Source organism: Salvelinus fontinalis, chromosome 4, assembly GCF_029448725.1.
Source record: "Salvelinus fontinalis isolate EN_2023a chromosome 4, ASM2944872v1, whole genome shotgun sequence".
NCBI classification, from domain to species: Eukaryota; Metazoa; Chordata; class Actinopteri; order Salmoniformes; family Salmonidae; genus Salvelinus; species Salvelinus fontinalis.
In genome coordinates, this window is record NC_074668.1 from 900,447 (window position 1) to 919,827 (window position 19,381).

Consider the following 19,381-nt stretch of genomic DNA (forward strand, 5'->3'; position numbering starts at 1 on the left):
GTGTTAGAATTGTGTACAAAGACATTTTTCTCATTATTTGTTGTACTTGCTAAACACCTAACATGTAAGATACCTTCCCAGTGCACACAGAGCTATCTCAAGTGAATACTAATTCACTATTCATTTTGCATACGCCCTTCAAGTCAATGAGGATTTGCTCCAATTCCTTAACGACAAAACAGAGGCCGCTGAAATTAGACACCAGTCTGTTCTCTGTGAAACATGAAACACTGAAGGCAGGGCCTCCTCACTATTTATTGGACAAGAATATAAAGGTGCCCTGTTTCTGGCACAACGCCATTAACATTCCATGCCTGAGGTATGTTACGGCCCTGGTATCTCAGTAATCAAATAAAGCCCTGCTAAAATGCCAACACTCTCCTGCTTCCACAAACCAATGTGTAGGCCCTATCTGCAACAGCAAACCTGTTAGCCAGGACAGAGGGACAAAGGTTGGAGGAGGGCTGTAGAGTGGAGACACTCCCAACTCAGATGTCAAAGGCTAGTGTAATAAGGTATAGAGAGAGAGAAAGAGCAAGAGAGAGAAAAGGAAAGAGAAAGAGAGAGCGTTCGGGTTAGACATGCTGCAAATAGTTGTTGGTGTGCCCCTCTTTGGGCCCTGGTCTATAGAGCATGTTTACAAAGTGCCGGGAGACACCAGCATCTTTACTAGGGCCGGGACGACACCAGCATCCTTACTAGGGCCGGGACGACACCAGCATCTTTACTAGGGCCGGGACGACACCAGCATCTTTACTAGGGCCGGGACGACACCAGCATCCTTACTTGGGCCGGGACGACACCAGCATCCTTACTTGGGCCGGGACGACACCAGCATCCTTACTTGGGCCGGGACGACACCAGCATCCTTACTTGGGCCGGGACGACACCAGCATCCTTACTTGGGCCGGGACGACACCAGCATCCTTACTTGGGCCGGGACGACACCAGCATCCTTACTTGGGCCGGGACGACACCAGCATCCTTACTTGGGCCGGGACGACACCAGCATCCTTACTTGGGCCGGGACGACACCAGCATCCTTACTTGGGCCGGGACGACACCAGCATCCTTACTTGGGCCGGGACGACACCAGCATCCTTACTTGGGCCGGGACGACACCAGCATCCTTACTTGGGCCGGGACGACACCAGCATCCTTACTTGGGCCGGGACGACACCAGCATCCTTACTTGGGCCGGGACGACACCAGCATCCTTACTTGGGCCGGGACGACACCAGCATCCTTACTTGGGCCGGGACGACACCAGCATCCTTACTTGGGCCGGGACGACACCAGCATCCTTACTTGGGCCGGGAAGACACCAGCATCCTTACTTGGGCCGGGACGATACCAGAATCTCAATATCAATTTCATGGTAAAAATGAAAACCCGAAGCAGACCAAACTCTTTGGTCCTTTAAAAACCTGCTGTATGTAAAAATATTGTGTGCTATAGCTTGGGAAATAAATACATGTGAATCGAAATGACAAGATAATGATGTTTGGACACAATATTAGGGCTGTTTTCCTAAAGAAGTTAGTGTTTGACATTAATGCTTGTCCGGGAAAACATTTTTTTATTAACGAAATTGGTGCTAATGTTGTGTTTTTGAGCTAGCACCCAATAGACTCCAATACGCTCCTTGTCCAAGATTTACCCAGAATACAGCGAGCAGGCAATTGACATAGCAAAGGCAAAGTTTTAAATCTCCTCAAAAGTATAAAGTGCATTCGGAAAGTATTCAGACCCCAAGACTTTTTCCACATTCTCTTGCGTTACAGCCTTATTCTAAAATTGATTGAATGTATATTTTCTTTATCAATCTACACACAACACTACACAATGACAAATCGCAAAGTATTTTTGTTACAAATAAAAAAAAAAAAAAAAGACATACCTTTGTTACATAAGTATTCAAAACCTTTGCTATGACTCTAAATTGAGCTCAGGTGCATCCTGTTTCCATTGATCACCCTTGAGATGTTTCTACAACTTGATTCGGGGTCCACCTGTCGTAAACTCATTTGATTGGAAAGGTAGACACCTGTCTATATAAGGTCCCACGGTTGACAGTGCATGTCAGAGCAAAAACCAAGCCATGAGGTCGAAGGAATTGTCCATAGAGCTCCAAGGCAGGATTGTGTCGAGAAACAGATCAACAACTGTCTGCAGCATTGAAGGTCCCCAAGAACACAGTGGCCTCCATCATTATTAAATGTTAGAAGTTATGACCCACCAAGACTATTCCTAGAGCTGGCCACCCGGCTAAACTGAGCAATCGGGGGAGAAGGGCCTTGGTCCTTGAGGTGACCAAGAACCCGATGGTCACTCTGACAGAGCTCTAGAGTTCCTCTGTGGAGATGGAAGTACCTTCCCGAAAAACATCTCTGCAACACTCCACCAATCAGGCCTTTATGGTTGAGAGGCCAGACGGAACACACTTCCCAGTAAAAGGCACATGACAGTCTGCTTGGAGTTTGCCAAAAGAGACTCTCAGACCATGAGAAACAAGATTCTCTGGTCTGATGAATCCATGATTGAACACTTTGGCCTGAATGCCAAGCATCATGTCTGGAGATAACCTGACACCATCCCTATGGTGAAGCATGGTGGTGGCAGCATCATGCTGTGGGGATGTTTTTCAGCGGTAGGGACTGGGAGACTAGTTAGGATTGAGGCAATGATGAACGGAGTGAAGTACAGAGAGATCCCTTGATGAAAACCTGCCACAGAGCGCTCAGGTTCACCTTCCAACAGGACAACGACTCTAAGCACACAGCCAAGACAACGCAGGAGTGGCTTTGGGACAAGTCTCTGAATGTCCTTGAGTGGCCCAGCCAGAGCCCAGACTTGAACCCAATCAAACATCTCTGGAGAGACCTGAAAATAGCTGTGCAGCAACAATCCCCATCCAACTTCACAAATACAGGTGTGCCAAGCTTGCAGCTTCATACACAAGAAGACGCAAGGCTGTGAACGCTGCCAAAGGTGCTTCAACAAAGTACTGAGTAAAGGGTCTGAATACTTACGTAAATGTAATTTGAGATTTTTTAAATTATTTGGAATAAATTTGCAAAAAATTCTAAAAACCTGCTTTTGCCTTGTCATTATGGGGTATTGTGTGTAGATTGAGGGGGGGGGGGGGGACTATTTAATCAATTTTAGATTAAGGCTGTAACATAACAAAATGTGGAAAATCGCCTAAAAAAACTGTACTAACTACCTACTTCACATGCTGATATTGTCTTTGGTATTATTGTGTGTAGCTATGTTTGCTTGCTAGCTAGCTAACTAACTAGCCAGCCCACAGAGAGAGCATTGGAGTTTGTAGTCGAGGTGCGACAGCAAAATGAAACATTTGTTCACAAAAACTATTCTTCTCACACCTTGTTATTTAACACTGCAAATTAAAGAAACAAGTGGATTTGGGTGGATTTTTCTTTTAATTTCTAACGGATATTTTAATCTCTGTCGCATGAAACCCCTTGTGCGTGCGGGGCTCTTTTGATTATGTTTCTTTCCTGCTAATTGCATGTTGGAACATTCACGCGGACCCTACAGCCATGTGTGCATTTGTTGAGCTTATAATATGAATAAATAAAACATTTCCGATATTAATGTGCAGTGGTTGTATGAATTTTGGATCTGTCGTCCCAGAGTCTATTTTGAACCGGAGGAAATTATTTAATAAAGAAAAGTATTTGGTTGTAATGTTGCAATATTTTATAGGCTTCCAAGGGAGGCCAACCATCCTCCAGGAAAGCCTTAAAGGGGCAGTGCTGTGTTTTGAGAGGCTTGAATATGCAAAGAAGCCAATAGGCGGAGTGTAGACTACATTTTTGTCTGATTCTCTATGGTAAATAAGATAGTAATGCATTTTTGTCGTGGCTCCTTTGCATAATACAATGATGTAAAAATTGTTACAAGTGACTTGAGCTTTTGAACAAGTAAAAACTATCTGTACTACTTGTCCTAAGGACATTGATGACAGCTAGGCGACAAGGCAATGTAGCCTATGGCAATGTAAAGGTCCTAATTAAATCGGGACCGAATCAGAGAGGTGCGGAGATCCTGCAATCATTTCAAAGTTAGTCTTAAAACAATCCTTTATTGTCAACTATCTTTAATGTTTTATCATTGAAAGGAAGTGTCTCAGATGAGAACACAGTGCTCCTGTTTAGTTAATTGTAAATTCTGAAAGTCTTCGTCATCAGACCTTTGTGCGGGCATTTTTATTCCTTTCATGACCGTTTTTGTACCTTGCCTGCATCTAAAATTGTTGGATGTCCATACACTCCTTTTAAAAACTGACAACATTACAATAAACCTGATCACAATAACAAATCTTTTCCTTAATAAGGAAATATGAAACATCGCTTGAGAGTGAGACGAGAAAGTGTTTGATTAAAGGGAAATTGGTTCTCCATTTTGATGGCATGAAGCACTACTAGGTCTCGGAGTCTTCTCTGTAAACTTCCACATGAACAATACTGCACTACTTTACGTTGAAGATTCTCAGAAGAGCTAATACAACCCACAGAACCTAAGCACTTTCTCTTTTCCTGCTCCATCTCTCCCCAGATTCCTCAAAATGTCAGCTGTCTGTGTCAAGGGTAAGCAAGAACCTGTCCCACGCAGGTTATGTGTACTGAGGGCAGAAAACAGTAAGTGGGTACTAGGTAGTTCGATTGTACACAAACAGTCTATGTAGATATTATCCATGACATATTTCTAAACAGTTATCTAATAATTATTTGTTACATGGACAGCACAGCTAAAGTACCAGTATTTATATTAACAACACTTGCTACAGTATATCATCATGTAATTTGTTGTCACCTGCCTATCATTGTTAATAAAGCCGTCTTAACAGTTGGCCGTAAATGAAAACATAAAATACTATAATATCTAGTATGTCTTGTTAAAATCATATTCTAGCTAGCTGATAAAGGATGCTAACAATAAACCAGATAGCTAGCTAGCTAAAGTTAGCTAGCCAACCAGTATGGCTAGCTTGCTAGCTAGTTAACGTTAGCTAACATTAGCAAGCCTAGTGTCATGTAAATATGACGTTTGCGGATTATCAACCTTGACACATAACTCACCTTCAGCTATAACCCTTTTGATTCTCAGTTTCATGTCACCAAGCTCCACAATTTGCCCAACAAAATCATTTTGGTCTCGACTTGCGCCTCCAGTGCCACCGGGCCCTGCCAGGAAATCAAGTGCCGACTGGAAGAGGGACATTTTGTCCTGCGTCCCCGGTGTAAGCTCAGCGAGCTCTTTCCAGGCCTTACAGAGATAATATGCTGTAGGCAAAGTTTTTTTTTAAATCAATCAGTTATGTCGTTAAGTTAATTATGAACGTTGGTGTCTAGTTATTTGATTCCTTCGCTACACAAACATTATCGTCCTACTCATCTAGAGTGGCCATCACTGCACTTCCGTGAGGTGGTGACGCTCATCGTGACGTCACTAACATTCTTCTTCTATGGTATAATGGAGCTCCGCAAATTAAAGTTTAAGGTGCATGCCGCCGCCTACTGTGCTGGAGTGTGCGTTCAATAACGGTTTTCCTAATTCTGTACTAATAAGAAAAATAAATAAACGAATAAATCCCTACTAACAAACCCTCACCAAAACCCTTCCAACCCCCTAGTAGAAGCACCAGTGCTTGGGCTCCCGAGTGGCACAGTGGTCTAAGACACTGCATCTCAGTGCTAGAGGTGTCACTACAGACCCTGGTTCAATTCCAGGCTGTATCACAACAGGCCGTGATTGGGAGTCCCATAGGGCGGCACACAATTGGCCCGGTGTTGTCCGGGTTAGGGTTTGGCCATCATTGTAAATAATAATGTGTTCTTGACGGACTTACCTATTTAAATAAAAGTTCAATTAATTTGTAAAAAATCGGACAGTATGTCCACTTACTAAGGGAGCAGCCATGGTAGCTCCATCCGTCCTCCTAGTAGTTCCACCAATTTGTTTTACAGCCTCTGTGTAAAAGCTGTCCAGCGAAGACAAGAATACTGATCTCGACATCAGTGTAACAGGTATGATTGTCGATCGTAACTCTCTTACGTTGTGTTTTTAAAGGACTGTCCAGCCAGCGATCCCAGTTGATCTGTAGTTTATTCTTACAAAAATAGTACAAAATACTATCAATGTAAGTACCTGACGATAGACACAAGCAAGAACATCAGATGTGCAGGACAACAGTGTGTTAATGGCTGTAAATTCGTAATTTGTTTGTTAGCATGTAAATAACTGAATTAGCAGGGAGCTCCAACATAGGATTTTGCCTGTGCTTTTCTGGATTCCGTTTCTTCTTATCCCAAAAAACGACCTAGTCCTTGCCGATGACAAGCATACCCATAACATGATGGCGCCACCGCCATGCTTGAAAATATGAAGAGTGGTACTCAGTGACGTGTTGTGTTATATTTGCCCCAAGCATAACTCTTTGCATTTATTTCTAACAGCTGACCATGCGAACACAAGAACACTGTTCTCGACACCAGTGGAACAGATGGGATCATACTTGGCTGTAGATTTGTGATTTGTCTGTTAGCAGGGAAATAACTGTGAATTAGCAGGGAACTAATGGGACCATTACAATTAGAGCATGCTAGCTAACTCACTCTTACAGCAATAACATCCTATTAGAGCATGGCTAGCCAACTCACTCTTTTTTTTAACCTTTATTTTAACTAGGCAAGTCAGTTAAGAACAAATTCTTATTTTCAATGACGGCCTAGGAACAGTGGGTTAACTGCCTTGTTCAGGGGCAGAACGACAGATTCTCTTACAGCAATAACATCATATTAGCGCATGCTAGCTAACTCATCTCTTACAGCAATAACATCCTATTAGCGCATGCTAGCTAACTCATCTCTTACAGCAATAACATCCTATTAGCGCATGCTAGCTAACTCATCTCTTACAGAAATAACATCCTATTAGCGCATGCTAGCTAACTCATCTCTTACAGCAATAACATCATATTAGCGCATGCTAGCTAACTCATATCTTACAGCAATAACATCCGAAAGCACATCCCAGGAAGCCCCCAATATCTAACAGGTACAGTACACACACATATACATATGTATATACAGTTGAAGTCGGAAGTTTACATACACCTTAGCAAAATACATTTAAACTCCGTTTTACACCATTCCTGACATTCAATCCTCGTAAAAATTCACTGTCTTAGGTCAGTTAGGATCACGACTTTATTTTAAGAATGTGAAATGTCAGAATAATAGTATAGAGAAATATTTATTATTTCTTTCATCACATTCCCAGTGGGTCAGAAGTTTACATACACTCAATTAGTATTTGGTAGCATTGCCTTTAAATTGTTTAACTTGGGTAAAATGTTTCAGGTAGCCTTCCACAAGTGGAATTGAGATTGCGTCATCTGTGGTCTGTTGTGGAGGTATGCAAAGCTGTCATCACGTCAAAGGGTGGCTACTTTTAAGTATCTCAAAAAATAAAATATATTTTGATTTGTTTAACATTATTTTGGTTACTACATGATTCCATATGTGTTATTTCATAGTTGTGATGGCTTCACTATTATTCTACAATGTAGAAAATAGTACAAATAGAGAAAAACTCTGGAATGAGTAGGTGTGTCCAAACTATTGACTGGTACTGTATATATACATTTATATTTCAGAATCTGGTCCGGAAGCTAATTTCCTGCAATTATATCCATTTTGCTATGGGGTTTTGTACTGTGTATTTAAATAGTGTATTCTCGACATAGCTCATTCTAATATTTCTACTACTGTACAGTTAGTTACACTGTGTATACACACCACATATTCATTTATATACTTGATTCTTGACATAGCTCACTCTAATATATCTACTGCTGTACATATCATTCTTAGTATATATTGTGTAAACAGTACACACTGAGTGTACACAATATTTTTGAGTTGCACCACCCTCTTTTTGCCCTCTGAACAGCCGCAATTCATCAGGGTATGTACTCTACAAGGTGTCGAAAGCTTTCCACAGGGATGCTGGCCCATGTTGACTCCAATGCTTCTCACAGTTGTGTCAAGTTGGCTGGATGACCTTTGGGTGGTGGACCATTCTTGATACACATGGGAAACTGTTGAGCATGAAAAATCCAGCAGCTTTGAAGTTCTTAACACAAACCGGTGTGCCTAGAACCTACAACCATACCTTGTTCAAATGCAGTTAAATCTTTTGTCTTGCCCATTCACCCTCTGAATTGCACACATACACAATTCATATCTCAGTTGTCTCAAGGTTTAAAAATCCTTCTTTAACCTGTCTCCTCCCCTTCATATATACTGATTGAAGTGGATTTAATTAACAAACGACATCAATAAGGGATCATAGACTGACCAGGTGAAAGCTATGTCATGGAAAGAGCAGGTGTTCTTAATGTTTTGTACACTCAGAGTTCATACAGATAGCGTTTGGATTACTGTTGCAGTGCGATTTGAGTTGTTAATGGGATCATTTTTGTAATTTTAACTCTTTTTCTCCCCAATTCCTTGATGTCCAATTACGATCTTGTATCACCGCTGCAACTACGGAGAAGCAAAGGTCGAGTCACACGTCCTCTGAAACATGACCCGCCAAGCTGCGCTTCTTAACACCTGCTCGCTTAACCCGAGCCAGTTGTGACACAGGCTGTAGTGACAGTAGGCTACTGGGAGGCCCCTTTCTTGTTAATTGTTTTATTATTTGTGTACTTGCTTTACATGTTACTGCATTTTTAGGCGCTAGTAACATAAGCATCTCGCTGCACCCGCTATAACATCAGCTAAACTGTATGTGACAATTAACTTAGATTTGAAAGGAAAGAGAATCCGACCTAGGACTCTGACACCCTCTCCCTAGCTCTACAACTTGTCCCCCAAACTTGCCCCAACAGGATTGCGCCCCTTAAGTCACCTTATCATTTAGAAGTGAACTTTGATTCATTGCTAGTCCAATATGACCTTCCGTTGGCTCACTGCATTTGTGATGCATATTGGGATGTTCAAGTGCATTCTTATCCTGTCGTGTCCATCATCCTGGCTGTCTGCCCTGGAATTGCCATGTTGGCTTGGTGATAGTTATGGTGTATGGAGAGGATGGAACAACGTATAACAAGCGCACAAAGCAGGTGTTCACTACAAGGAACCAACACAAGCTGACACTCATTGACTAGAAATGCCAATGTGAATTCATTCTGAATCTACCATACATGTCCTTGAGAGGCCCACTCCACCATTAGCCATCCCCTAAGGCAGTTACTAGACCATGGAATTGGACTGCCACATGACTGGTACTCAGACTAGATTACAATAGCTACAACATTTAAAAAAAAAAAATACAAATAAATGTTACTGTATGTATTTTTGTCAGGTAGGACCATACAGCACTAAATGAGAGTTTGTAAACTAAAGTCAACATTCATCAAAACTATGAATAGTTGATAGTTCCTCCTTTTGTATCTGTGTTTACAGGTCTATATTTCCAAAACGCTTTAATATATCCTAATGTATGTTTCTTTATGTAGGGGAAATACTTTTAGCAATATAAGAGCTTGCAATATTGAGTTACATCATCTTACGTGGGCCTTGCCACGCCACTAGTTTAATTGCACAAATCACACAAAATGAGCACGGACTTTTATTTGGTAGTAGACTATTAGAAACCTATTTTGTCAAAGTTGCTCCTCCCTCTGTGTCAGGTGACCTCAGTTCGCCTGGTAACAGAAAGCGTCGCTAGGAAGTGAATAGTGCGATGAGTTCGCGGCAAAAAAATAGCTTTTTTGAGGCAATCTACGGCGAAAGTTTACGAATACCGGAACGGGAGTACAGTTTATCTGTGAGAAGAAGGGAGTAACGTTGTCTAATTTATCACAATTATGCGTCGTCGCGTGCTAGCTAGCTCATTCACATCTCGTGGCATGAGAGATAAAACAAGATTAAGTTAGCAAGCTAGCTAGCCAGCAGCTAGCTAGCTTAGTAGTCATAGTCAATTACGCACCCCAGCTGGGCAGGTAAGCAACAATCGATCTGGCTTGCCACCACCTGTTTTAGCTCGACAAGTCACTGTAAAAAAAGGATTTGATCTGTTTACCATTGAAAGTACCGTTAACCTGGTATGTGTGTCCGCATAACACTGCTACAGCTATGGAAGTAGTGTCGTCGTCGGTTGGGTTAATGCGATGTGGCAGTAATCATAATAGGATTTCACCCTCCTTCCTGAATAAAGCTTCCTTCTGTCTGTCGCCCGGTTTATTTATTTAGCTCATGGAGTGTTTACATCATCACACAGTTGAATAGGTAGACTACTGTGATGGTGTCAAGTGACATAGTGGGTGCACGTTGCATTAATCTGTGTATTGGGTTGATATTTCAGCAGAAGGTGGTTGACAGTTGAAGAATAACACGACCCTAATCTGCTCATATGGGTTGGGGACCTGGGTGGTAGCCCTGCTTGCTTCCACAGCCAGGTTGTTCTGACACAACATGGGGAAACTTCAGAGCAAGTTCCGACGGTCGCGCTCTGAACTGTACAGGTAAGACAGCCAGCAACACAGGCTGAGTGACCCCATACCTAAACCTGCTTAAGACAGACTCCAGATGTTTTATTGATCAGATGATCTGTGCGGTGCTTGGTTCAGATTGTAACAATCCCATAACACGTCAAATAGGCCTAATGGATAATCGAAGGCTATTCTTGAGGTGCAATTGTACTGTGCCTCTGCAGGGCGACCAAAGGTAATGGCGAGGATGCTGCTGTCAGTCAGGTGATACAGTATGAACCCGCCCACCGTGATGCCGTCAACTGTGTCACCAACCTGACCTCAGACCTTTGTGTGTCTGGGGGAGGCGACATGGTGAGTAAATTGACTAGGTTTTATGCACGTGTTTTACGAGTGACAATATAGTACAGGAAACTGACTGCTAATCTGTCTCATCTCTCCCCAGGCAGTGGTTGTGTATGACTGGAGAGGAGGGAAGTTATGTCAGTCATTCCAGGGTCACAACAGAGAGGTTACCAAGGTAAACAGCCAGTGCACTCTGAGGTAGTTGAAGAAAGAGGGTGCAATGTGGCTGTGGATATTGAATGGATGCCTGCCGCTGTTTTATTGGTGTGTTGTAGTCTTTAGAATAGATATCAATTGTGGTGCTGGGAGTAACAGAGTAGAAAAATACGTCTCCCACACACACGATTTTACCTTTGCACATTTGTTGTCGTCAACGTTTTGCTACAATACCTTTTTTTGTGTGTGTTTGTAGATATTCTGTATCTAATTATCGAGTCTCCTCTCTCTCTCCCAGGTGGAGTGTTTTCCTGGCAGCACCTGGATCTTCAGTGCGTCTCGAGACAAGAGTGTTATGATGTGGGACCTCAACCAGGGGGACGAGCCCATCCAGGAGTTCTGTGGCCATGAGCTGGTGGTCAACGGGCTGGCTGTCAGTCCAGGTAGAAACAGGATGAAGTTTCCCCTAGGTGCAGATCTAGGATCAGATTTCCCTCCTCCCCCAATCTTAACCTTTAACTATTAGTGGGGAAAATTCAAGATCAGCGTCTAGGGACAACTTCCACCTTCACCCCTCAAACACTTGCATTAACACCTTATCAAACACCATAATAAATACCTGTGTGTGTAAACCATACTTGTATTTTCGGTAGATGGGTCGAGGCTGTGCACTGGTTCCCGTGACAACTCCATGTGCCTCTGGGACATTGAGTCTGGCGAGCGTGTGCATAAGAACACAGTCTCCAGAAACCTGGTAAGTGACTCCTCTATCCCTTGATTTGAGGGTACTATAAAAAGGGTTTATAAAGATAGGATGATATCTCATACCCTGTGTCCGAATTATCATACTTCATACTGTTTACTATAAGTATTTACTAGGCACTAACAGTACTGCATACTATTTAGAAACACGGTTTAGTAAAAAGTTGTACTAGTACAAATGATGAACATACTACAGCTCATCCAAATTGGGGAAGTGTCGTCTGTTCCACCGTCATAATGGAAAGGCAATTTAATTAATGAATATGTTCAAGTGAAATCACAAAGTTTGGTGATGCGTTTGGTATAGTTTGCACAATCTCACTTTTTACTTTGTACTGAAAGTGCTCTATCTTAAATGTTACTGCTGACATGCAACATTTTTAGGGTCATATCAACAGTGGACTAAAACTATATGTATATTTATTTATTTATTTGTTTTGAAGTAAAATATCCCTTTAAGGAATTCACACTATATGAAAAGGGGAAATGAGTATGACATCCTGGCATTTAAAGCATACAAAATGTAGATCAATCTTGCACACTACTAAACGTTATATTATTACATACACAAAAAAGTATTGTAAATATTATTCCGTATGATCATTCGTATAGAGCCTGACTCTTTTTCAGGTTACTCATGTGTGCTGGGTACCTGAGAGCAGCTCCATCGTTCAGACATCCGAGGATAAAACCATCAGGTAAGTTGTTATAGCCTGGTCCCAGATCTGTCGCTGCTTTTGCCTACTTCATTGTCAAGCCAAACATATTTTGAATACCAATTCCATCAGGAGTTTGCAAGAGAGCAGTAACAGACTGGCCCCCAGGCTATAGGACGACAGACTGGCCCCCAGGCTATAGGACGACAGACTGGCCCCCAGACTATAGGACGACAGACTGGCCCCCAGGCTATAGAACGACAGACTGGCCCCCAGGCTATAGGACGACAGACTGGCCCCCAGGCTATAGGACGACAGACTGGGCCCCAGGCTATAGGACGACAGACTGGGCCCCAGGCTATAGGACGACAGACTGGGCCCCAGGCTATAGGACGACAGACTGGGCCCCAGGCTATAGGACGACAGACTGGGCCCCAGGCTATAGGACGACAGACTGGCCCCCAGGCTATAGGACGACAGACTGGCCCCCAGGCTATATGCTGTTGGTAGTCCCTCAGGGTATGATCACTAACAGTGTTACTGTGTGTAATGCAGTCAGAGGAGGCTAGTGGGAGGAGCTATGAGGACGAGCTCATTGTAAAGGCTGGAATGGAATGAATGTTCCATATGTTTAATGTGTTCGATACCATTCCATTTAATCCATTCCAGCCATTACAATAAGCCTGTCCTCCTATAACTCCTTCCACCAGCTTCTGAATGCAGTGCTCCAAGTTGATACATGCATTTTGAATGTGCAGGGTGTGGGACAGTCGTACCTGGCAGGTCACTAACACGTTCCCAGCCAAGCAATACATCCAGACACACTGTGACATCAGCGCCAACGGTAACCACCTCCTGTCCAGCAGCAATGGCTTCGGAGGCCAAGGCTGTGAGGCTACGGTGAGACCCCTTCAACCCTCTCTGGGTTTTCAATTCTCTACCCTTTTCCAGAACTGTGCACTTGTTCACTCCCCCCCCAATGAACGGCATTGGTTTGGTGCAAGAATGACTGGAGTTTCTACCATGTTGCTCACACCTGTCCATCCCTTTTAAATTGATGAGGGGGAAGTGTACGAGTTCACACTCCTGTAGAAGGGTAGAGAATTGAAATGAAGTTTGTCCCTACGGAGTTTTGTTACTGTGTGAATCCCACATCACTCATGTGTTTTCTGTGTGTGTTTGTAGCTTTGGGACCTCAGGCAGCCTGGCTGTAAGGTGGTGGAGTACCGGGGCCACCGTGAGACCACCGCTTGCTGTGTGTTCCTGCCCTCCAGCCCCGGGGGCCCTGCGCTCGTAGCGTCCTCCTCTCATGACTGCTCAGTCAAAATCTGGGATCAAAACACTGCAGGTAACACTGCCCTACACTACGATGCCCTACCCTAGTGAGCTAAATGGCCTCTATCTTCTCATCATGTTTATTCTTCTTGGTTCTTTCCCATTTTCCTTGTCACTCTTTCTCTCTCTGAAGCCTGTCTGACCACTCTGACCCTGGATGGATCAGGTCCTTTGGTGTCTTTGGCCCCAAGTGACTCCAGCAGTCTGCTGTGTGCCAGCTTTAACACAGGGCTCCACGTACTCCACCATCACACGGATGGGCTGGACCTAAAGGAGGTGGCGCGCTTCTGATAAGGGCACAGGACCGGTCCGGCACGGTAACCCAAAACCCCAAATCACCTACACTGTGGGCCACACAGACCTCCAAGCCAGCGAGGCCCTTTAAGTCAGATGGACCTGATCAGGAGACACCATCCCTGGGTCAACTGATGGGAGAAGACCCCTGCGAGTCATTCTAAAATCAGGGAGAGCCCTAAGACATTGTACTCAGAGCATCAGGCGAGGCCCAACTGCTTTGGGATGTCTTGGTACAACAGAAATGTTTTGGATGTTTGGAGACTAAGTGGATAGTGATAACTTTAGCAAGTACAATTAGCCAAATTGCTAACTGTAAGTAGACAATTGTGGAATCGTTAATCTGATAGTTTAGGAAAAACTATAACCACTATAAAATAGAGCAGGCAAATAAATCATGAATCGTTTAGAGCAGGGGTGTATTCACTAGGAACCAAACGGGCCCAAAACGTGGAGAGACTAAACTGAACTTGTCCAATAAGTGCAAATGTTCATTGCAAAATATTCAGTTGCAAAATGCATTTTGCTACAGTTTACTATGGTGTGCACTAATGAATACACCCCAGTCGTGTCCCACTCTAATAAAGTGTCTACTTCAGACCGGACTTGGGTGAAACTTCACAGGCGGAGATTGACACTTACGTTCTTACGACAGTTTATTTGAAATGGCTTCACAACCCCATTTTAATCATACAATAACAAATTTATGCCACATTTTGTCAGATGCTTTTATCCAAAATGATGACTTAGTCACGCGTGCATATATATATTTTTTTTACGTATGAGTGGTGCCGGGAATCGAACCCACTACCCTGGTGTTGCAAGCGTCATACTCTACCAGCTGAGCTACAGCGCAACTCGGCAGTGCTAATGTCGACCCAGGTTGTGATACTCGACTTCTGTGACATACTCCGTTATTATGCTGGCAAAAATGTAACTTATAGAATGCAGTGTATTTGTATTAAACTGACTGAGATACTGCCACACTGTAGGTCAGCGTTTGCCAAACTAGGGGTCGCGACCCCATATGGGGTCACCAGTTTTGAAAATAGGGGTCTCGAGAGAAACTCTGGAAAAAAATGTTGCATTTGCGCTTGGTTAATAGAGGCGGGATTACATCAGTAACCTCCGGTAGTCGCTAGATATGGTTGTAATAAACAGAGGGGTTCTGTTTTCTTCCTACAAACGTGGCTCCATCTTTCGAACGGTTTAAGCTACAAAATATTATGACCCCCCCCATCACTGAATGATAAGACTCTCAGGAACACATGTGTGTCTTCCCTTCTGCAATGCCCACAAGCAAGACTCATTTAGAACAGAATGGACAAGTCCAACAAGCAGAACTCGTTAGAACAGCGTGGACAAGACCAGGCACTAAATCAGACTGGGGGAGGAAATAACATCAATGACAATGTAACTTTCTTCACAGAAAATCATTGGCTGATGATCTTCTGAACTTCCCAATGCATTTCAGTCATTTCAAAACATATGTCCTTCAGATTGAAATACTGTCAAAAGTACTGTCAGACTGATTTGTAATAGACTGACATAGCTCAAATTTAAAAAGTTAACATTGGCTGTTGATTACATCACTTATTTTTTTTCTAATTTTGGGGTCGCGAAAACATTTTTCATATCAAAGTGGGGTCGCGGGTTAAAACAGTTTGGGAATCCCTGCCGTAGATAGTTACCTCTGAGGAATTGGATAGGCACGGAGAGACACTATACCAACACATCATGAAAGGGCTTTAGCTACAGTAGTTAACTCGCCAGTTACATGGCTAACACATTCTGATGGGAACACATCCCATACAGTTTCAAGTTTTAATGTCATGTGCACAAGTACAGTGAAATGCCTTTTCTTTCAAGCTCCAAATGTAGCACCAACAAAAAAAAAGAACACAAGGTAGAACAAAAATAAGAAGAACACAAAGTAAGAAGCTACAGTGGGGGAAAAAAGTATTTAGTCAGCCACCAATTGTGCAAGTTCTCCCACTTAAAAAGATGAGAGGCCTGTAATTTTCATCATAGGTACACTTCAACTATGACAGACAAAATTATGGCAAAAAATCCAGAAAATCACATTGTAGGATTTTTTATGAATTTATTTGCAAATTATGGTGGAAAATAAGTATTTGGTCACCTACAAACAAGCAAGATTTCTGGCTCTCACAGACCTGTAACTTCTTCTTTAAGAGGCTCCTCTGTCCTCCACTCGTTACCTGTATTAATGGCACCTGTTTGAACTTGTTATCAGTATAAAAAAGACACCTGTCCACAACCTCAAACAGTCACACTCCAAACTCCACTATGGCCAAGACCAAAGAGCTGTCAAAGGACACCAGAAACAAAATTGTAGACCTGCACCAGGCTGGGAAGACTGAATCTGCAATAGGTAAGCAGCTTGGTTTGAAGAAATCAACTGTGGGAGCAATTATTAGGAAATGAAAGACATACAAGACCACTGATAATCTCCCTCGATCTGGGGCTCCAAGCAAGATCTCACCCCTCGGGGTCAAAATGATCACAAGAACGGTGAGCAAAAATCCCAGAACCACACGGGGGGACCTAGTGAATGACCTGCAGAGAGCTGGGGCCAAAGTAACAAAGCCTACCATCAGTAACACACTACGCCGCCAGGGACTCAAATCCTGCAGTGCCAGACGTGTCCCCCTGCTTAAGCCAGTACATGTCCAGGCCCGTCTGAAGTTTGCTAGAGAGCATTTGGATGATCCAGAAGAAGATTGGGAGAATGTCATATGGTCAGATGAAACCAAAGTAGAACTTTTTGGTAAAAACTCAACTTGTCATGTTTGGAGGACAAAGAATGCTGAGTTGCATCCAAAGAACACCATACCTACTGTGAAGCATGGGGGTGGAAACATCATGCTTTGGGGCTGTTTTTCTGCAAAGGGACCAGGACGACTGATCCGTGTAAAGGAGAGAATGAATGGGGCCATGTATCGTGAGATTTTGAGTGAAAACCTCCTTCCATCAGCAAGGGCATTGAAGATGAAACGTGGCTGGGTCTTTCAGCATGACAATGATCCCAAACACACCGCCCGGGCAACGAAGGAGTGGCTTCGTAAGAAGCATTTCAAGGTCCTGGAGTGGCCTAGCCAGTCTCCAGATCTCAACCCCATAGAAAATCTTTGGAGGGAGTTGAAAGTCCGTGTTGCCCAGCAACAGCCCCAAAACATCACTGCTCTAGAGGAGATCTGCATGGAGGAATGGGCCAAAATACCAGCAACAGTGTGTGAAAACCTTGTGAAGACTTACAGAAAACGTTTGACCTCTGTCATTGCCAACAAAGGGTATATAACAAAGTATTGAGAAACTTTTGTTATTGACCAAATACTTATTTTCCACCATAATTTGCAAATAAATTCATTAAAAATCCTACAATGTGATTTTCTGGATTTTTTTTTTTCATTTTGTCTGTCATAGTTGTACCTGTGATGAAAATTACAGGCCTCTCTCATCTTTTTAAGTGGGAGAACTTGCACAATTGGTGGCTGACTAAATACTTTTTTGCCCCACTGTATATACACGGTCAGTTCCAATACCATATTAACAATATGCAGGGATACTGGAGTGAGAGGTAGATATGTATAGGGGTAAGGTGACTAGGCATCGGGCTATATGATAAACAGTGTAGCAGCAGCGTAAATTATGATTGTATGCGAGTGTGTGTGTACGTGACTGTAGAGTCCTGTGAGTGTGCATAGAGACAGTGCAAAAAATAACATACACGGGGTCAACTCAGAAAGCCCATGTAGCCATTTTGTTAGCTATTTTAGCAGTCTTACGGCTTAGGGATAGAAGCTGTTCAGGAGCCTGTTGGTGTCATACAAACATACACTGAATGAAAAAATATAAAGAGCAACATGTAAAGTGGTGGTCCCATGTTTTCATAAGCTGAAATAAAAAGATCCCAGAAATGTTCCATATGAACAAAATGTTTATTTCTCAAAAATGTGTTTTTACGTTCCTGTTAGTGAATATTTTATCCTTTTGTCAAGATAATCCATCCACCTGACAGGTGTGGCATATCAAGAAGCTGATTTAAACCGCACGATTATTACACAGCAGCACCTTGTGTTGGGGACAATAAAAGGCCACTTTAAAATGTGCAGTTTTGTAACACAATGCTACAGATATGAAGTTGAGGGAGCGTGCAATTGGCATGCTGACTGCAGGAATGTCCACCAGAGCTGTTGCCAAAGAATTGAATGTTAATTTCTCTACCGTAAGACGTCGTTTTAGAGAATTTGGAAGTACGTCTAACCGGCCTCACAACTGCAGACCACGTGTAACCACGACCTCCACACCCAGCTTCATCACCTGCGGGAGTATTTCTGTCTGTAATAAAGCCCTTTTGTGGGGGAAAACTCATTCTGATTGGCTGGTCCTCGCTCCCAAGTGGGTGGGCCTATGCCCTCCCAGGCCCACCCATGGCTGCACCCCCGCCCAGTCATGTGAAATCCATAGATTAGAGCCTAAGGAATGTATTTCAATTGACTGATTTCCTTATATGAACTGTAACTCAGAAAAATCTTTTAAAATTGTTGCGTTTATATTTTTGTTCAGTATGCATACAAAAATTGCATCAGTGTCAACCATGAGTGGCATGGTGAGGAGCCACAAGCATGAGATGCCACTGTTCTGTGTAATAATCAATGATGCTCTTGGTTGGAATCTAACCGTCCCATTGTCTCCTTTGGGTGCGTCACAAATGGGACCCTATACCCTATATAGTGCACTACTTTGGACCAGAGCCCTATGTGCCCTGTTCAAAAGTTGTGCACTAAAAAGGGAATAGGGTATCATTTGGGATGTAAGCCATATTTGAATAGAATAAGAGAAGGGGTGTGTGGGTCCCGTTGTGTTAGCTCTGTCTGTGTTGGTCTTTATGTTTGATCTAATAAATCTGATTGTTACAAATATGGTCAGTCTTATGTTTTACCAAAGCCAACACATTCACTAATCTCACCAATGGAATGACAATGCTTCAATCTAGGAGTCCTTAGTGGACACCCTCAAAACGATGGGGGGGGGGGGGGGGGGTGACAGAAACAGGTCACATCTGTCCTTACCTGCAGCTCCAGGTCGAATTTTCCCCTATGTACAAATCTAGGATTAGATTGACCTCCCCCAACCCTACTCCTTACATTTCTCCTGTTCTCATCCTCGCCAATAAAAATATTTAAAAAAAAACATGAACAGCCACCTAAGCTTATTTTTTTTAGATAGGCCTACTACTTACATTTCACAATAATTATCCTCATCAAATGTCTTCGCC

The 19,381-nt window shown here is 43.0% G+C and overlaps 2 protein-coding genes across 3 annotated transcripts in view; one reads left to right on the forward strand and one right to left on the reverse strand.

Annotated features, from left to right (window-relative positions):
• The window catches only part of gak (cyclin G associated kinase), a 37,199-nt gene extending 31,725 nt beyond the window's left edge, over positions 1–5,474 (reverse strand). Inside the window, exon 1 of the mRNA XM_055918553.1 lies at positions 5,109–5,474. Coding sequence (XP_055774528.1) covers positions 5,109–5,250 — 142 coding nt within the window. The 5' untranslated portion in view covers positions 5,251–5,474. The remainder of the gene's footprint in view (positions 1–5,108) is intronic.
• A 4,260-nt stretch (positions 5,475–9,734) lies between these two features.
• wdr31 (WD repeat domain 31) lies at positions 9,735–19,025 on the forward strand. Of its 2 annotated transcripts, none has more exons than XM_055918555.1 (10): positions 9,735–10,042; positions 10,405–10,564; positions 10,756–10,885; positions 10,977–11,051; positions 11,331–11,475; positions 11,686–11,786; positions 12,425–12,492; positions 13,209–13,350; positions 13,636–13,798; positions 13,919–19,025. In XM_055918555.1, exons 2-10 carry the CDS (start codon positions 10,515–10,517, stop codon positions 14,074–14,076), a joined length of 1,032 nt encoding a protein of 343 aa, XP_055774530.1. In that variant the 5' UTR covers positions 9,735–10,042; positions 10,405–10,514; the 3' UTR covers positions 14,077–19,025. The 2 variants fall into 2 exon arrangements, with proteins under 2 accessions (XP_055774530.1, XP_055774531.1); XM_055918556.1 differs by having other exon boundaries at positions 10,408–10,564.
• The last annotated feature ends 356 nt before the right edge of the window (positions 19,026–19,381 follow it).

Bases quoted from the DNA above. Each gene is read 5' to 3' on its own strand.
- wdr31 (XM_055918555.1), top strand. From the start codon at position 10,515: ATGGGGAAACTTCAGAGCAAGTTCCGACGGTCGCGCTCTGAACTGTAC. The intron at 13,351-13,635 runs GTGAGACCCCTT...GTGTGTTTGTAG, and splicing joins GCCAAGGCTGTGAGGCTACG to CTTTGGGACCTCAGGCAGCC. The intron at 13,799-13,918 runs GTAACACTGCCC...CTCTCTCTGAAG, and splicing joins CTGGGATCAAAACACTGCAG to CCTGTCTGACCACTCTGACC.